This window comes from Pelmatolapia mariae, linkage group LG22, assembly GCF_036321145.2.
Source record: "Pelmatolapia mariae isolate MD_Pm_ZW linkage group LG22, Pm_UMD_F_2, whole genome shotgun sequence".
Classification (NCBI taxonomy): domain Eukaryota; kingdom Metazoa; phylum Chordata; class Actinopteri; order Cichliformes; family Cichlidae; genus Pelmatolapia; species Pelmatolapia mariae.
This window is the reverse complement of record NC_086245.2, coordinates 1,185,284-1,205,683: the sequence shown is the minus strand read 5'-3', so window position 1 is coordinate 1,205,683 and position 20,400 is coordinate 1,185,284. Positions and strand designations below refer to the sequence as shown.

Sequence of the window (20,400 nt, the reverse complement as noted above, 5' to 3'; positions counted from 1 at the left end):
CTCTCACTGGGAGTGTTTCCGAGCTGTGACGATGTCACTGTGCGCAAAGCCACCAATGTGGTGAGCATGAATAGGACATAAGGCCTTGAATATAATCTGCTGCCGTCATGGGCTTGGACAGGTGAAGGCCTGACTGGGTGTTTGATCATGTTAAGCTAATTTTATATCTTTTATATCTTTTCTGAGAAAAATATAAAAAATATATAAAATTAAAAAATATAAAATTAGCATTTCTTACAGATGCAAAATTTCTCAGTGATGTAAATTTCATAACGGGGCATGAGCAGACCTTTGAGTGCCTGCCTGTTTTTTGTGATTGCACAAGAATTTACATTACACCTGCACTGTAATGTAACTATAATGTAATGCAGTGTTATTGTAATAAGATTTTTTTTTTAATAATGAATACATTACCTGTTACCTGCGGTTGTGTTGTTTTAAATCAATTACAGAATAAAAGACTGATAAAATTAAGACTGAAAGACTAATAAAGATTGTATTTTACAGTCATTGGTTTAAGTACAGGAAGGTGATGATAAGCCATAAAAATTCTCACATACCTTCCACACAACGCTTGATTTTTTAAAAATTAAATAAATAAATAATAATAAATAATAAATAAAACCTCATGTACCATAACTTTTAATTTGTATATATTTCTGTGCTGTTAACTAAAGTAAATTGAGATGCAATTAACAAACGCTTATATACATGAAAAGTAATAAAAACAGAGGAACTTGAATATAACATGGGTCATAGTTCCGCCTTCCGTCTCGGGTGAGGAGTGGCAGTTTACAGGAAGCACCTGAACGTAGCACCGCATTATAGCAAGTCCAGCGGCTGTGGCTTGAAAAGGTAGGCGCTGTAAGTGACGTTAACGATTTAACGGTGGTAAATACTGAAATATCCACAAAAATCACCGGGAGGTGTTGGGCTCATCTTTCCGGAGTTAAAACTGACTGTTAGTGAGCTGACAGCTCACTCTCCTATACGGTAGTTGTCAAAACAAATGATTTCCTTGAGCTAACTTTAAGCTAGCTTCGCCGTTAAATCTCTGCCCAAAGTTACCGGTACGATCTTTTTTTGTTGTCTTTTTGTTTTTATATTTTTGAGAGGTAAACTACAACATTTAACCCTCTTATTTATAAAGTTTACACACGCGTCTTTTAAGTTTGTTTTTTGTCATTATCTTTATGTTAAAATACTTTTAAGCAGGTTATTTTGCGGTGGGTGGGGGTCTGGGCGGATGTAACTTTAGGTTAGCTTAGCCTCAGTTAGCGAGCTTCGAAGAAGTAAAACTTTTAATGATAAACTTTTAGCAGATTATTTCCGTGAAAAAACTGTCAGCAGGTAGCGACGTTAGGCCTTAAAACATAAAGAAATCTGTACTCAGTTACTGTACAAGTAGCAGGCCTGCGATTAAAATCTTACTGTAAGTAAGTGGCACAGCTTCATATGCGGAAGTGAATGAAAAGCAGCAACACTTGAATGGATTTTTAACCATTTACAGCTGAAAAAGGTGCCATAAATAAGTTGAAGTTGTCGGTGTTTGCTCAGGGTTCTGTTGACTTTTCTATTTGACGAGTCAGTGTTATTAAACTGCTGTTGGTAGTATCTCATAGAAAATCTATCTTAAATTTGACAACGAAAGTTGCAAGTGTCTTATATAAAACTTATAAACACTATGCTTTCCTTGAAGTTGCCGTTTTGAAATTTTGGATATTTTAGCTTTTAAAGACTATTCGGTTCGGTTCAATTTTATTTATATAGCATTAAATCACACAGTTGCCTCAAGGCGCTTTATATTGTAAGGTCCAACGGGTTGCGTTGACTAATTATCTGCACAAATGATAAAATTTATCAATGTCAGGTGCTGTTGTCTGTCTGTTGTTTCCATAGACTGTATAGAAAAGACAGATGCAACCAGCATCATTAATTTTGCATTCTGCTTGGATTTTTAAAGCCTCAAGGTTACTGTTTTGGCTCCTGCTGTGTTATTTTTAATGTAATTTTATTTTTAGAGTCAGAAGTGACTTTAAGCGGGAGAGTGCCAAATTATATAATATATGTATAACTCTCTGTATCCCACTGTATTTCTATTAGCACGTTCCAGATTCCTGAGTACTACTGTGAAGTGTCAATTATGATACATTTCTCATCCTCCCCTTCTTCTTCTACACCCTCCACTACCGCTCTCTCCTCTCTTATCTCCATCTCATCCTCTTCACCTAAAGCCTGATCTCCTGGACTCAAGTCAGGGCTCTAGCATAAGAATGTGTATGTCGACAGGCATATTTATATGATTGTATTGTCAGCAGATCACACATCCAACTGTCCCATCTCTGGGCAGCTGACAATGAGCCGCTTATAACAACAGCCCGATATAGGCTAATATTATGTCAGCTAATGGCTTGAGTGTGTAAAAATAACACTTTTCCTCTGATAAACAACTTGACTATGTTCTTAAATGGTATGAGAGGCTATTTGCTTAGTGTTATCTGACAACTGATCCATTTCAAAGAAGCTTTCAGTAATACCAGGTAACACTGGCAAACGCAGGAGTGCTTACCGGCAGAAAGGTTAATCTCACCTCAGTATAGCTGTCATTGGTCAGAAGTGAGATTCACTGACTCATCGACTCATATTGGACTATTTTCACAAAGCTTTACAACCTCCTCCTGAGTAAATAGATGTGGACGCTTTACAGCTGGCATTTTGAAAGCTGTAGTAAACAGCGGGTTGATGGCCTACACTCACTACAAATGAGCGCCATCCAGAACCTTTGTGATGAATCAGGGGTAAAAATTTAAAATATCCCAAAATATTTAACACAAGTCTTTATTTCTGATGTATTGCTAATGTTGATATCATTCAAATACCAAATAGTATGAAAAAAAATGTTTTTACTCACAAACAGTAGTAGAAATGTGTCGGCCAGCCACAACCATTATTACAGTACAGATGGATAAAAGACATAGCTGTCGTGACATCCTACTCTAGTAAAAGTCCCGTCCCAGGCTTGCGTTTACCATCTTGGTGTGTTGAAACACTGCATTACAGGTGATGGGTGGATCTAAGTGTTAAACTGCAGTTATTAGCAAATGACTTATGATTGACAAGTTGTTAGCTAATGAATTTGGCTAATTTTTGGAGTCGGCCTCAAGTGTAATTGAAGTTTTCTTCAGACATAAAAAATGTTATTTTTCTATAAAAACATATTTTCTGTTTTCCGATAAAAGCAAAGTAAACTGACAAGAATAGAGCAGTACAGTCTAACAGCAAGTCTTTTAAACTAACATATTTCAACAATAAATATTTCACTAGTCTTGAATAAGGACAGCAATTCAGGCAACCAAAAAAACTGAGCTATGAAAGTTGTAGCAGTAGTTGCATCTTAACGCAAACTGACGTCCAAAGTAATTTGTATTTAGACGATTTGAGAATGTCCTTCAGCATATACAGAATACTAACTATTAATTGTACATTATCTTTCACTGGTCTTTTTAGTCCCACTTGTGATCAAACTGAACTCTGCTAAATGGTAAATGGACTGGTTCTTATATAGCGCTTTTCTACTCTATCTGAGAACTCAAAGCGCTTTATACAACAAATTCATTTGGCCAGTCACACCCATTCACACAAGCATTTTTTCTAAGCTGTTAGTGCCTATCTAAGATTCATGCACATTCACACTCCAATGGATGCATCGGTTAGTATCTTGCCCAAGAATATTTGGCATGTAGACTAGGGGGAAGCCAGTAATCAAACCACCAACCTTCTGATCAGTAGATGACCTGCTCTACTGCCTGAGCTACAGCCCACCCCTAAGCTAAAATGCTTAGGGTTTTAGAAATGAGCCATGTAATGAAAATTATCTGGATGCAACTGGGGCAGAAAGGGGCATTGAAAAGACTCAGCTAGCGCTAATTTCCCAAAACTATCTTTTGCTGACGAATGAATTCTGCAGACATAACTGGTGTCATCATGCCTGCAAATGACTGGCCACCTTGTTTCTGACTCATCAGAGTTCAGCTGAATTCTGGCACTGCCAATTTACCCAAACAAAGAGCCAGTGATGAAGTGGCAGGCCATAGCCCTCTAACCATTGTCCTTCTTAATGAAGCCGCAGAGTGGGTATGAGAGCTGCTCGGCATCAGAGAGGTCACAGGTTCTCTAGTCATTGTGTAGTAAACATCGCGCTACAGACCAGGCAGTGTTTCCATCAGCCAGTCTCATACTGACTCCGCATTTTCATATCACCTGATGCAAACAGGCAGGGAAAAAAAGGGCATAAAAACCATTTAATAATTCTTAAACATGCAACTGAGCAGGTGTTTGGAAAAGTAATTTAATCTACATTTTGATCACCCATAAGCAATCTATACATAGTAAATTAGTTAATGCCTCGCCCTCTTACTTGACACAACACAGTGGCAAGTTGAGCATAGTGTCAAAACATAACTACATAGAAAATCTCGCATGGTAATATGACCCTTAAAGCTGTCCAGAAATGCATGTAGGTTTTGTCCAGGGGAGTTATAAGAAAACAGACCAAAGAGCCAGTGGAACAATGCCTATTGGCATTACTGTGTGAGATTTTGCTGGTGATATATCCCTGTAAACTGATGCTCAAAGTTGGAAAACAATTCTTAAACAAAATTTTGGCATTAGATTTGGACACTTGATTGATTTGAGTGATGTTTTTAGCACCACCTAAATGTGTTATTTAGCCCTGAAGATAAGGTGAAAAAATAATACATATGAAATGACACAAAATTTAGCCCGTTGTCTACTTTGAGGGCCTGTGACTTGGAAAACACTCACAGTATGAAGCTAAAATTTATACATGACTTCATTTGATAGACTAAAGTTAGTGTGGAAATTACATGTAGATAAAAATCATTTGATTATGAGGGTGGTTGGTGAAGTTATTTTCTCACATTTATTTGCTTCTGTATAAAATTAACCTGTTACAGAGGAGCTGCGTCTGCTTGCACTAAAACTTAATTAAAAGTATCTGGAAATTGTGTCGTAAGCATAGACTGTAATGACTGAAGTCTGTTGTCTCATATTGTCCAGGCTTGTTTGTATACAATTATGTTGCCATGGTTAACCTTCTGCACATGAAGCATTGGTGGGAGGTGCAGAATCAAGAGCAGGGCATCACCTCGCTTATGGAAAGCCCCTGAAATGTAGCAGTTGCACCGGATGCTCAGTTTGATAATGACTGAAGTACAACTACAGCAAATTAATACTTTCATTCTCAGTGATTCAAGTAGATTAAACTAGAGCAGGGCGATATGACCAAAAATGTTTATCACGATATACATTTGAAAATTTGCGATAACGATATAACTGACGATATAATTGACACTAGACAAAATACTTTACAACTCCACAACTTTATTAGTGCAAAAAAACACAACCCATCAATGTATTTTCACTTAAACAAGCAGCTGTTTTTTATGTGCATTAAAGTTATATAAAAATTTAACAGTGCAAATGCAAATTCCTTGCTGACAGTTTAACCAAAAGGCATTTCCAGTGGAAATTGGCCGACATATCCTCAGCATAACCATGTATAATATTCGCAAAACTTAAAAAGAGGTTATACACACACAATACGGTAACATTATGTTGAAGCACAGTACGTATCACTCTGCGAGGCTCCTGCCTACGATAGCCGTAACGCTCCGACAATCCATCAAGCGGTGCGGCTTCGTAGCTTAGCAAAGTCGTACTAAAACATTTGACAGATTTTCGAGCGCCGTGTACCACATAAAATCCTTTCGAGGTCAGTAAACACAACCAGAATTTTTATATAAGGCACACAAGATTATATGGGGCACTGTCGATTTTCAGAAAAATCAAAGGATTGATTTTAAGTGTGCCGTATTTTCCAAAAAACACGGTAATAACGACGGCCCGCTAGCATGCTCTACCAAAAATAGTGCTTTGTTGTGTATCTGACGGACGAAAGCTAAACCAGTGCCACACCACTGAAGTTGCAGCATTTTTACAAACCAACTCTGGTTCATCCGTTTCATTCAACGATCTGCTTTCGCCCTTCTCATTCTCCGTCGCCGCCATGCTTTTTCCGCCATGTGCGTATGAAAACAAAGGCACTGCGCATGCACGTTTTACCCATATTCTATCGCGATATTTCGTTTTCTTATCGTTGCCCAACATTACACCGGTATTACCGTGAACGGTATGATATGGCCCAGCCCTAGATTAAACCTTGGATTATTCTCATAGATCCTTTTAGACTTGGGACAGATTGTCTAAAAAGTTGCTTTTGTCTTAAAGGCAACACTCATCAGGTGATATCCATTATGTATAACATATATAATGACTTTCATTATGGACAAACACCTGATTAAGGTCTGTCAGGGGCTTATTTTGTCATTCCAGCAGTCTTCCAGAGACCCCACTTCCCTGTCTCACCTCTGTTGTACACTTAGTTGCTGATATGTCCTTTTTTCTTAACCAGCATATGCTCACTATGCTACTATGCTAACTTTTGTGGATTTAAATGTGGTGTTATTATCATGAAATTAAAACAAGAAGGTGTTTTCATAAGGTGTTGTAGGTGCGTTATATAGGTGCACAGTTCAGTTTTGTGGATAAAAATAAAATTTTGTGTGAAATAAAAATGATATGGTGATTTTTTTATAAGGTTCAGTAAGGTGCAAAAATGCGATAAATGAGCCATATCAGCCCATTGGTATGTGGTTACTAGGCAATATGATGACGTTTAAATGTATGACATACATAAGAACCCTCAGAGATCTAAGGTGTACCTGTGTGCCAGGTTTGGTAGCTAGCTCCTTGTGGTTTTAGGATCAGTTCAGGCATAAAGAAACAAACACACAGACGGAAATTGTGTTTGCTTTAATAAGAAGGTTTTCTACTTTTCTCCTCCTCAGATGCAAACTATAAAGTGTGTGGTGGTGGGTGACGGTGCAGTGGGAAAGACATGCCTGCTCATCTCATACACGACGAACAAGTTTCCCTCTGAATACGTTCCTACGGTGAGTAGTCTCAAATAACACGATTAACTTTTTCACTTCCCCAAAGTAATAATACTTGAAATGACAGTGTGCTGACGCACAGCAGCAGCACGGGCCGCTTTATTCCTTGTAACACCCAGTGTGCAGGTCTTTCCTGTTGCAGAAGGAGTGATACTCATAGATGGGTAAATGCTGTATGTAGGTTACATAAACAGGTTTCTGAAAAAAGTATCGTCAGTATCGACGCCACTGTATTTACAGCATGCACATACCTTTCCAGTTCAGTGAGAGAGTGTCACTCATATTTCAGCTTCACTTTTATTTTTAAAAGATGGGAATGAGTACCAAAACTTGGTAGTAGTACATTGTAATAAAACTGAAGTCTTTTAAGAACTGAAAGGACCAAGTTGGGTCATTTATGACTATCATATTTTATACTGAAATATTTTTTTAATGGCTTTTGATGGGCTTCAATCAGTTCTATTGAAAATGCGTTAACACACATCACCTTCAAACAAGATTACATTTCATTTATATGTACATAAACGTATTGCATGTACTGCAGTACGAGTGTATCATTTTAATAAAAAAACAGGATGAACTTTACTTTGATCAATAACATGCTTGAATCAAGTCATTGTAGTCAGGCTGTTTGTTCATCCTTTATTTTCATTATGCTGTGTAAAACGATATATAAGCAAACGTCTTGCTTGTAACTGTAACATTTCAAATATTTTGTGCAGATAAATTCAAAATGAAGCGTGCTGCAGCAGTAACTCTCACTTCTCTAGGTCTGTTAGTAGTGTTTCACTGCAAAACATCATGTAGTGGTTGACAAGTTGTAGAAGAAGTGCACTGGCAAATTAGTGATGTGAAACTTTCTTGATGTGAAGCACATATAAATGTGTGTCTTTTTTTTAAATATGAAATCAACAGACTTCAGTAGTCATTTCAAAGCTTTCTGTGTGTAAATATGTCTGAATGTAGAAGTAGAAAATTACAGGTCATCCAGGAATTTAATTGTTTGAGACAAGCCTGTAGTTTACTAATTTATGTGTTTCCTAATCTAATTGTGTATCATTGTCAAAGAAATCAAAATATGTGCAGTGTTTCTGTGACATAGAAAACATGTATAATGAGAAAAATATTGGTCCTAGCACAGAACCCTGTGGAACGCTATGACTAAAGTTTGGTCAACAAATGGTCATAAATGATACAAAAATATGTGAAATTTCATCAGATAAGTTAAAGACCCGTCCCCTTTAGTTTACCTAGACCAATTATACTTACCTGTACCAGTCTGGTAAGGACAACTTAAGACTGAGTGCTGTAAATTTCTTCATCCGATGATGAACATGTGCACACATCCATGTCCCCTTAAATTTTCTGTGCTCACACAAGCTTTGCCCTCAGAGTTATTATATTACAGTGCATCAACTATGCACGTGCCATTCAAGCAGAGGTGAGGTGGATTCAAGGAACAATAAAACACACCTTTTCAGACACTCAAACTGAAACAAACCTCCTTTTTGCATTTGGTCTCACTGTGTTCATTTATAGTAGGCAAAGTTTGTATGAGACGTGATGTTTGGTCTCCAGATATATCCAGTGTTTTCTAATAACATTTCTAGTGTTATTATAACTCAGTGGAACTCTATCTTTCGGTCAGCAGATGGTCAGCAGCACCTTGAAATTACATCACATGTATTTTTCTCAAATATCTTAAACCTTCAGTGTATCAGTGATGTAAGTAGTCATTTCCCACAAAGGTCAGTTGTCTTTCATGGAATATTTTTTCTCAATATAGATTTAAACCAGTAATGGTCTTCAAACATTTTTACATGGAATAACTTGGTTGACCCACTTTCCTCTAATCTTTATTGAAAAATGGTTCCTAAATTAAATTTGTGCTGATGTTACAGCTTTCAAGGTTGACTTTTCTTTATACCTATAATAACACGGTGAAAAAAACAAAATGTTCTTGATAGAGAGTAAGAAATGTTAGAAAAGGAGACACTACGTTACACTTCGAGGTCTGTTTCTCATACTGCTGAGCTAACAGAGCCAAATATTGATTAAGCTCCACCTTAGATTTAAGCTGACATCTTGATAAATGGTAAGTGGACTGGTTCTTATGTAGTGCTTTTCAGCTCTGTTTATACAACATGGCCCTTTCATACAAACACTTATTGTTTATACTTTAGTGCTTTCTATCCACCAGACACACACATTGCTACTCCAATGAACGCATTGCAGATCCAACCAGCAACTTTGCGATTACGGATGAGCCGCTCCTAACCTCCTGAGCTACAGCTTCTCCATTAGGCAGAGAGAGGTTGTGATAGTTCACACACAGAAAATGCTACAAGTTAAATGTTGCATATAAAAATGAAGGGCTTAAAAGTTATTGCAATACGCTTGTTAAATGATGACTTATAAACCCTGCTACTGGGTCCAAGCTCCTACTGCATTCATTAAGCTGTCCTCTTTTAATTTGTTAGAGTGAATTGTATCTTGGTAGCAGCACCCTTTTGCACTCAAGCATGAACCTGGATGATATTTTGGTAAAAAGTTCTTTTTCACACCTACAAGAGTGTTGCACATCATTTCCTTGAAGTTGTTAACTTTCTAGCGCTCGCTGTTTGCTCTGATTCTTGTACACGTTTGTGTCGTTTTTGGTGCGTGCAGTTGGTGGTTTCATGTCTGTACCTGCAGGATTAGAAATGTGTGCTTGTCTCCTGACGTCCTGTTTGATTCGTGACTATTCAAAAGTGTTGCGTCACGCTGCAGCAGCACGATGAGGAAGAAGCTTCGCAAGCTCTGCAGCGTGACACAAATGTGGTCCATGTACGCCTCAGCTCAGCTGATCCTGCATTCTCTGACTCTGTGGTTTGTTGCCATCAGAAAACGGCTTGCTGAGCGTTGACAGGCTCTGCAGCCCTGCTAGAAATATCTGAAATGCCTCCTAATTGATGATGGGTAGGGTCTGTGAGTAGTGACTGCAAACTGATGAGTAATTGTCTTCTGTTTTCTGTTGGTGCCATTGCTTGGTCTGTCAGCAGTCAGCACTGTTTGAGAATTGCAGAAGCAACAGTGCTGACTCAACTTTTATCTTCCTCTTCCTGTCAGACTGTCCATCTCACTCACCTCTCTTCCACTCCACTATTTTTTAACTCTTCAGTACAAATGTTGTGCAACCAATTCTGTTTGAATTTTTATTACGATTTTTGGCGGCCACCAATTACTAAAACAAGATCTTTTTTTTTTTAAGTTAAAAAAATGAACTGTTTTTCCAATATTACTACGGCTGTTACTGATTATTGTTGTCGTATAAAAGCACAACCTTCACATCTAGACTGTTTTGCAGCTTAAACAACAGTAGTATTTGTCATTTTACCTCTTTATGATTCTAAAACCTTATCAAGATCAGAAAGTACTTTAAACTTTAATGCATTTAAAAGACCAATGGGAAAATACCTAGGGAAAGAGAGTTAATGATAAAAACCCTGAAAACCATAAATTTCACCCCTGAGCCTCAACTCTCGCGGCCCGGTACCAAACGTCTCACAGACCGGTACCGGTCCGTGGCTCAGGGGTTGGGGACCGCTGCTTTAATAGGCTCGTTCTTCCCCGGGCTGTATGTTTGGCGTACCTCGTATATGCAGTAATGGTCATGTCAGTATTTATCTATTATTTGTTTATATACAACTACTTTATTTCAAATGCGTTGTTTAAATGCCACATTGTTGTTATTCCATTATTTTTCAGTGCATATGAGCTTTCCCTTTCATATTTAAAAATGCGCTCTGCTTCTTCTTAAACTCAGTCAACAAGAGTAGAAGTGAGGGCATCACGTGACCACCTCTGTTTGCCGAGACTGGACTGTTTGCTTTCTGTCTGCTCTTCTTTGTTTTCTCAGTCCTGTTTGAGCACTTTTATTACCCACTGAAAAAAATAATGTAAGAACATATCTTAAAGTATTAGCTGTTTGTAGTTTTCAGCTCGTCTGTGGCTTCCTACTAACGAAAACAATGGCATAGTAGCTTTTTGCTGTTAGCATAGAGCTCCTTTTTTCCTCATTAGTGCTACATGTAGGAAAACCTTTATGTAAGTACTAAAGACTTAACTTTATTATCAAAGTACTGATTATAATTACTGTGATATTTTGAGAATAAAGGTGTAAAACATTTGTTGTATTAAATTACCTTAAGATTTCATTTATATTGCATTATTGATTAAGATATTGCCCAACATAAAACAGGAAGGCTGTAATATTTTCAGAATAAAGGTGCTATTCAAGACAGAAGTGGAAATACTTTCATATAAATGTAAAAAAAAAAATATATATCAAAAACAAAGTTTTATTCTAAAATTTTACTTTCTTTGCTGATAAATGCAACTTTTTATGCTTATTATTTTTTATCATCAGTGAATAGTAATACGATTTTACACACCTCCAACATGATTCAGCAAAAGCTGTTATTTTGTTTTTATTGCTTACTGTCACATTGTTGTTATTCCTGTGCAACATCCTGTTCCTACCTGCATTCTCCTGTTGTTAATCACAGCCTTATTATTTAATGTCACCAACTTACTTAATGCTACTTAATGAACCCTAATCTTTGAGACCAGTCATCATGCAGCATTAAGTTGAACAATGTCTTGTTTTAGACAAAAGACTTTATTCTCCTGTATGCTTTCTGTTTCATGTTTGCTCTGTGTGTGTGTGTGTGTGTGTGTGTGTGTGTGCGCGTGTGTGTGCACGTGTGTGTGTGTGTGTGCGCGTGTGTGTGCACGTGTGTGTGTGTGTGTGCGCGTGTGTGTGCACGTGTGTGTGTGTGTGTGCACGTGTGTGTGTGTGTGTTGAGCAACTATACATCAGTGCTGTATTGTGTGTCTGCATTGTTTCCTGTCACTGTGCTGACAAACAAGCAACACAGTAAGAAATTAGGAGAGAGTAAGTCTACTCCAGGAAGTAATTCCTCACAAACAAGTCACCTTACAGGAATCTGATGTCAAACCTGTCACATTTTATAAGGAGTGTGTTTATTGTTTCATTTCAGGCTGTTGTTTGGCTCTGTATGAAACTGAAACAGCATATAAATACAGTTATCGTAACAGCACAGTTGGGACACTTTTCGGCACAGTGCTTTTTTCCCCACTGTGTCTGCTGTGATCTGTTTCCAGCAGCTTCTGTAGTCTGAGCTCCATCCAAAGCTCTTACCATCAAACCTGTGTCTCTTCTTCTGTCTGTGTGGTGTATGTTTGAGTGGAGGGGCCAGTTACTCAGTGTTTCTGTCCAAACTTGACCCGAAGAGCACTTCTGTCTCTGTTTGTCCATTTCTCTGCGTGTGTGTGTGTCGCGCACTCTGAACTGTTTCATCAGTCTGTCAAACGTCGGGTCAATTCTGCCTCTCTGTGCTCGGAAGAAAAGTAAACAACCAACAAACAGACAAGTAGAAGAAATTTTGAACAGTTGTAGCAGCAGCTTCTCTGGACATTAGGTTAGCATTGGGTTAAAAAAGATGGTAAACCATCGTGTTAATGCTAAATCCTGTAAAACCAGTTAACAGTTAACTGGGATTTCTTACTGGCTCAGGATCTTTGAGCGTGATTACACATAATCATGATTTGTCTGCATATAACTAAGGCGAAAAGTCTGTGTGACTTTTACAGATGTCAGTGCAGTTTCCTGCTATCCTCGGTCATTTGACTGAACTTTCTGTTAAGTTTCAGCAATTAAACAAAAACATTTTACTTTGATGGAAGACCAGAACCTCTGGTGGGTCCCAAAATGTTTTACGTGCCAGAAAAGCTGTCGTCTGCTGACTCATCTTGCCTGATTCACTTTTGGTGGCGTGCGACCAAAGGGTTTGTTGGCTGTCTGCTTTAGCTGTTTCTCCCTCGACCTGTGACTACCATCCAATTTTTCTGATGCCTCCAAGTCTGCTGTCACGAGGGTCTCGCTTCGCAGCCGTCTGCACAAAGAGACACAATGGAGGCTGTGGGCCAGCAGTGACCAGCAGCTCCCAAATAAGATGGGCTTCACAAGCACAAACACCCACTGGTGTGCACCCAACTGTCTGCAGGGCAATCAGCTCTGCCTATTTAATCATTTTATTTGCAATGTTTCCAATCTGAGTAGTATTTAAAGTAAACTCCTTGTGAAGACTCATTGCTTTAAGTGACTGAAACGGTTTTCAGTCCAAGATGAGACTAAAAGCTGAGCCTGTATTTTTAAGTTAATGAATAATTGTGTTAAATAACATTACAGTTATAGTTCGAAATAATGCTGATTGTTTTGTGAAACAGTCGAGCAGCTTGAAACTCGCTGATGAAACATGTCTCTATGAAGATCGTCGTGCAACAATCATTTCCAGTCAGCTACTGTAACCGTACCTTGTTGTATACTGCGTGAGGTCATCATCGTTAACACTCCCTGCTTTAGCGCACGTCCGCTGAGCCAAGGTTAGCAGGCATGTTGGGACTGGACTGTTTTATTGTACACAGCAGCAGCCTGAAGGTATGGCTGTGATTAAATAAAAGGAAGGACTGAACCAAGACGCAGCAGGTCTGCTTACCTGAACAACAGCAAAACAATATTCAGTTTCCATCATTTCATGTAATTCAGTAAAGATTATGTATGCAATAAACTATCTAAAGGGCAGCTGTTTTACCCATTTCCAGTTCCATATCTTTATCATTGGACCCTACTGCAGTAGCTTTGCATGATTCACAGTTCACAATAATCCTGATTTATTTTACACCGGGCCAAGTAGCTGCACCTCTCAAAAAGAAGGGTTGAACAGCAAGTAGGTTGGATTTCTCTGGCCAAGATGGCAATTTTGAGAATAACTGCTCTGAGTCACATCATACAGATCCAGACACAGTTGTCTTAGATATAGCACACAATGTTAAGAAATCCACTTCAGACACATTCTCAACACTGGAAATGATCTGTTTCATGGAGGTGAACGCCTGCGGTGTTTAGTCAGTTTAAATCAATTTCTAATTTTCCGTCTTGGTGCGGTTCGTTTGTGCAGATGTAAATATAATCGCGCTCGAGTGCGGACCAAAACAACCGCACCGAGACCCTTTGGAGGACGTCTCTGTGCGGTTCCAAATGAACCCAGCAGTACGTTTGTGGTGTGAACAGGATACGAGCTCAGTCAGGCCCAGTTACCAGGTAGATGTTGAAAGTTTGAGCTAAAAAAAAAAAAAAGCTTCCCGTAGTCATGTACGGTTATTTCTTTGTATTCTGTGAAGCGGCAAGGTACTATAGATGTGCACAGGCTAGCAACTAGCCACCCGACATAAATTCTCCTTGTTCTTTTTCAGTTGACACGTTTAGAAACTTGTGAACTGATTCTGACTGGAGGAAATAAACTGTAGGTGTGAAACTGCTGATGGGCGCACTTATCCACTGTTTAATGAGTTAAAGATTTGCTTAATGGAGTATCATGTGCTCATATTTTAGCCTTTTTAACTTTGCATATTCAACACTGGAGTTGTCTGATTTGTATGACAGCGGTGCTGAACGTCTGTCAAACAAAAACACTAGGAAAGCACTTCTTTTTTCAACGATTTAACAACTCAACAAGTCTTCTTCCAGTCTACACTTTACTTCCTTTTTTTGTTTTCTGCTCTCTCTGTCACATCATCCGGCTTCTGTTTCCTCACTCTTTCCCCTCTTTGTCCCCCAGGTGTTCGACAACTATGCCGTGACGGTGATGATCGGTGGAGAACCGTACACTCTGGGACTGTTTGACACTGCAGGTAAAAAAAGAAGTCTAAAACCATTTCAGTTAATTCACTGTAGGAACACCGAACACACTCCCACGAGCAGTGACTGCCTAATATTTACAGAAAGGTTTTTTAGTGCAGTTAAAAGTACTAAGACAACCTAAAAATGAAACTAAGTCAATGTGCTAACCCTCTTCTATCAAAAACATGATGAAAACGTCCTGGGGGAAAAAAATGACATCATGAAATCTTAATTTTTGGCTACATTTCACCACCACTTTTGGTAAAGCAGGAAGTCAGAGAGTGAGAGTTTTTGGTAGAGTGAGATGTTAGCTGGTGGAGGTGAGACCGAGTGGACTGCGATCTGCTCCACATTTACCTGTCAAATAAACAAGCCACACTCCTAAGATTAAACCCTTACAGTATCCATATGTTTAAATGAAAATACCCGCTGCGTCGTTATGGTGAAGAGGGTGGAGGGTTTTTGTTTTGTAGCATGCTGAGCATGTTCATGTGTGGTCCAAAGTTGGACACTTTAATATGGGCATTGACTCAGTTCTGGAGCCCACCTCAACTGGACCTGAAGCTTTGTTTTGTTTGTTTTTCATCTCTATTAGCTTAATTTTGTCATTTTGTGCCTCCCCCTGCAGGTCAGGAGGATTACGACAGACTGCGACCCCTCAGCTACCCTCAGACTGACGTCTTCCTCGTTTGTTTCTCTGTTGTATCGCCTTCATCCTTCGAGAACGTCAGAGAGAAGGTTTGTTTAGCTCTCTCTCTGTGTTTTTTGTTTCTAGATTAAGATTGACGCATGTACATTTTACCTTTTTAAACAAGGGCTGTCAGAATCATCTGTAAACCAAATTATTTACTATGACAAGTTATTGTCTTCTCAGTAAAAATTAATTGAGAACACCATCAGCTTGATTTTAGATCTAAATTTGTTCATGGTGTAACTTTAAGGACACAGAGGAGGGTTCAGGTCAGTTGGAGTTGCATTAAAAGTCCATCAAGCCTGACCTTGACCTTGTCTTTTCACAGTGGGTGCCAGAGATTTCACACCACTGCCCGCGGACGCCCTTCCTGCTGGTGGGGACTCAGGTGGATCTCAGAGACGACAGCAACACCCTGGAGAAGCTGGCCAAGAACAAACAGCGAGCCCTGAGCTGTGAGAGCGGAGAGAAACTGGCTCGTGAGCTGAAGGCCGTCAAATACGTGGAGTGTTCGGCTCTGACGCAGGTACGGAGAGAGAAGTAGTCGCCTGAGGGGGGAGAAACAGGCCTTTAGTATCCATATGAGCTCGGGTCTGAAAAGATAAACTGACGAGGTCAAAGGAAGTTTCACAGTTACGTCTAATAAGCGTGGCGACGTGTAGCTACAGAACTGACTGTGTCCAGATGTGAAACTGGAAACATCAGCTCATTTCCACGTGGTTCCGTGTACTGGGCATGATTCTGGTTACAACTGCTAATCAGCTTTTAAAAAGCACTTTTAAAAATAAATCATCATCAGACAATTACCTGTGAGTATTAAATAGGAACTGAAACTAGTATTTGAGCCAAAAAAGTTATCAAGAAAGTGTTTGCTGAGATCATAGAGGAGGGAAGGGAGCAAAAGATTGTGTTTCTGTAGACTTCTATACAACCAGAAGTCTTGTTTTTTTTTCCATTAGAAGTAAAGCAGACTTGGCTTACTTTCCTTTTGACTTCACTTCTGAATCTTTTGCATGGTCTGCGGTGGGGAAGGGGGGGGGGGGGGGGGGATCCAAGTTGTTTACCTGCTTTAAAAAAGTCTTCTTAAATGTAATTGATTAGTTAAAAACAGAAGACTTTCCTCCTACATGTTAATCTACTTATTCTACATACGTCATGTTATTTAGTCAATTCTTTTATTTATTTTTATGTGTTTTTTGGTAGAGCTAGACAGAAACCGCCTCCCCTAGCACATTCAGCGAGAGGACAGGAGCTCCCTTTATTAGAAAAAAGTATTTGTTATTTTACTTTATTTTATTGCAAGTAAATTTGAGGCATGTAAAGATCTGTGGCAGAACTCCTCCACCTCGGTCTAAAAGGATGGCGACGCCATCTATTTTCATTTCTAGTTTCCTTTGTAGAATTTTCTTTCTTTTTAAATTTGAATAATTTTTTTCAATTTGAAATTTAAATTTGAATTCTGTTTTTTTTAATTAATGATTATTTATTTATTAATGGGTTGTTTTTTGTTTTTTTTTAGAGGGGACTGAAGAACGTGTTTGACGAGGCCATCCTGGCAGCTCTGGAGCCTCCGGACACCAAACCCAAAAAGCGCTGCGTTCTGTTGTAGACGCCACGACAAGAAGAAGAAGAGGAGGAGGAGGATGATAGGAGAAGGTGGAGGTGGACCAGGAGGAGATTATTAACCCAGATGGGAACTGAGGGGGGGAGGGTAGACGCATTTAAACAGTGCCTTCAGCCATAGTGACTTACCGTGGGTGTGGTGTTAGAAAGGATAGGCGCTTTGTTTTCATCACCGTAACATGACTAACATGTTTGAGCAACACTCCTCGCTAACCTGGAAACAGGGTTTTAATAATCGCAGGAAGCAGATTGAGCAATAGTAGTTTAAACCTCAGATGCCTTGAAGATACAAACAATGGATGGAGTCAAGTTTGCAGCTGAAACTTAACAAAAAATTTTAAAATCATTTAAAAAATCTACAAGAAACTGTATAAAATATCTGAAATAAATGTTGGGAACAATGTGTTGGGTCAGTAAACTGCTGCTTTATATTTGTGACACTTGTGTTAATGATTGATCTGCTGTTGATTTCATAGTCTTGAAATAATTTGGTAATCATAGAGTTTGAACAGTTGTGGTGTACAGTAGCAGTGACGGGCGCTACACTGTTGATCTCAACAACAGCTTTTTTTTTTTTTATATGTCAGCTTTTCCACCTTAAAACAAAAAACTTTGAGCAATATTTTCCCTTTTATTTTGTTAACATAAGATTAACTCTGTTTGCAGATTTTGAATTTTTATTTTAACCTTTAAAGCAAAAAATCTTATGCAGTCGTGCAGGCTTTATGGATTTATGTAAGACATAAGAGAGACACGTGGCACTCAGAGAATCCTCAGCTGAAAATCTACAAATACAAAAAATAATAACCTACAGGAGAAAAAAAGCCTATTTCAAGTCAAACCTGTAGAGCTGCTTTGGTTAGATTTGACTGTTGCTTCTGTAAGTGCAGTTTTTATGTCCTGGTCACCAGTGAAATTAAAAGTATTTAAGGTAGTGCTTTAAAATAATTGTCCAGAGGTGTTTCAGCGTAGCTGCTGAGTGGCTGTGTTTGCTTCTAGAAAGCCTTTGTTGACATTCTCATCCTGTGGCGAAAAATCCTGTGAAACTTGAGGAAAAGGAGCTAGTTTGCTCTTAATGTATCCACAGTATAATTCAAGAAAGTCCTTTTGAGGAAAGCAGGAAATCTTTCCAAGCAGCTGTAGTTTGATCTCAACATAAGGTTAGATAAATCCTAAAGTAGATAAACCCGTCCACCTCTGCTTAAACTGTAGATTTAAATATAATCAAAAGTGTTGATCATAAGAAAGTCAACATTAGTGCTGTTTTATCAAGTCACTGGTTTCAATAAAGCAACAAGAAGAGCACCAACAAACATTTTCAGCACTCTTATATCATCTAGCCGACACCTTTGGGGACTTTTAAATCTAAATCCCAAAATAAACAGCTGTTTCCTCCAAACACTGAAAGAATGACCATTTAACCCAACATGCTGGAGTGAACTCGCGCCTGCAAACCGACCAGGGGATTCAAACAAGGAACCTTCCTGCTGTGAGGCAACGCTGCTAACCGCTGCAGCTCCGGTAGCCTTCAGTTTAGGATTGTTTGAGAGCCGTGTCTCCTCCTTATAACGCCTCTGCGTGCTGTAGGTGCGAGTTCTGTAACTTGACTTCATCCGTGTCAAAAAATAACTGAGACTAAACGTTTACTAACTGGGCAGAAGCTGCACTTTAACGGACAACACATACATTGGTGTGCACAGTAGCTAACAGTGCCTCAATCTGTAGCTGAGAGAAGTTAGAAACTCGATGTTCTCATGTGGATGCATTGCTTTCCAAAGTAACAAGTCTTGAATTGTCTGAGATTTCTCAAGTTCCATCTGGTAACAGGACGAATGTGGGATATTCAGGAAATCTGGAGTCATGCAGTTTTCTCCTGACCACAGAAACGTGAATGTTTTGCAAGAATTTGCATGCAACTGCACACAATATTATATAACTCCTAACAATAACTTTTAACTGTAAACATTAGTAGAGATATTGAAAAATAGATTTCAGGGTGAAATCTCCCTTTAGAACAAGTCACTGTGTGAGACGCGCCTTTTTTTTAGTTTCTTAAATGTTTCCAACCTTATTAAACTGTTAAAGTCGACACAGACAAACGGCCCACGTGTGACCTCCTCTTGTTTTGTCCACTCCTGCTTCTCTGCTCCAGGCTAGAACCTGAGGTGGTTCTCTGGTGGCTCGTTGGCTCCTCCTGGAGGCCTTAAAGGGGATTAGGCTGGTTTAAAGGATTCTGTGTGTCATTTCATTGGCTAAAATCAGACTGATCAGTGTTTGAGAAGTTAAAGTTGGGTCTTTTAAAGACATCAGTTCTACCTTCATTCATCTTCTAGCAGCTTCACAGTTTTTATATTTCATTTTAATGTTACTACCTTTAAATAAGGAAGTGCTGCGCTGACCTTTAGAAAAAACCCTCCTCAGTGACTGAATTTTGCCAGTCATTTATTGAAACCTGCTGCTCTGACAGCAAACTTGGACTGAAAGAGTCGGTGCTGCTTGTTTTTATTAATCTTTCATAAAGTTAGTTAAAGCTATAATCAACAAACCTCTGATCTGAGGATGGTTTAAGGCGGTATAACTGGTGAGATATTAAAAATCTTTAGTTTTAAAGTTCCCTAACACTGATCAGGAGTCAGTAACACATTTGAAACCTTTAAACTGAAATCATTTCCCATTCAAATGAACTGAAATTCCACTTTCCCTCCTCTGTTTCTTTCCTATGGTTGATGATGGTTTATTCTGATTATGTATGGATGATTATAAGTATTATATAGATTTTTTTTCTTTATTGTTTCCTGGTGATTTTTTTTTTTTTAACTGGGTGTTTCTGGAATTTTAATTCCTTTTCTCTTTAGACGTTTTTACTGACACTTGACGGTTGAGTGCCAACAGCTGGTTCGAGTATCGGCCGAGTTGAAACTAAGTGATAACAAGCTTCTAATGGCAGGAGAGAAACATGAGAGCTGAAGCAAGAATTAAAGATGTTGTAAAAGATGAATGTTGGAAGTGGTGGGTGTTTGGAAATAATAAAACCAGTACTTGAATGTTTTTTTTTCACTTGGACTTTATTTGTTTTAATTAGAAAACTGCTTTTTTTTTATCCCTGTGATTGCCAGGATCTTTTTAATTTGTTCATTTTAAATAAGACTGCCTCTTCATGGATGAAAGTATAAATGTTTCAAAATTAGATGGAGGATTTGTAGTTGTTCTTTTCAAATAGTCTTAATAATCTGAATGTATAATCTTTTGTTGTTGTTTTTTTTTTTTTTTTAAGAATCCAATGTGTATACTCATTCATAGTAGACGTG

General features: G+C 38.6%; 1 protein-coding gene across 3 annotated transcripts; it reads left to right on the top strand.

The window, feature by feature from the left end:
* Positions 1–765: 765 nt before the first annotated feature.
* LOC134619808 (cell division control protein 42 homolog) lies at positions 766–18,477 on the top strand. Of its 3 annotated transcripts, none has more exons than XM_063465636.1 (6): positions 766–855; positions 6,930–7,034; positions 14,717–14,789; positions 15,407–15,516; positions 15,798–15,995; positions 16,989–18,477. In XM_063465636.1, the coding sequence occupies exons 2-6, from the start codon at positions 6,930–6,932 to the stop codon at positions 17,076–17,078; spliced, it is 576 nt and encodes a 191-aa protein (XP_063321706.1). In that variant the 5' UTR covers positions 766–855; the 3' UTR covers positions 17,079–18,477. The 3 variants fall into 3 exon arrangements, with proteins under 3 accessions (XP_063321706.1, XP_063321707.1, XP_063321708.1); XM_063465637.1 differs by having other exon boundaries at positions 799–864; XM_063465638.1 differs by lacking the exon at positions 766–855 and adding an exon at positions 915–993.
* Positions 18,478–20,400: the final 1,923 nt, after the last annotated feature.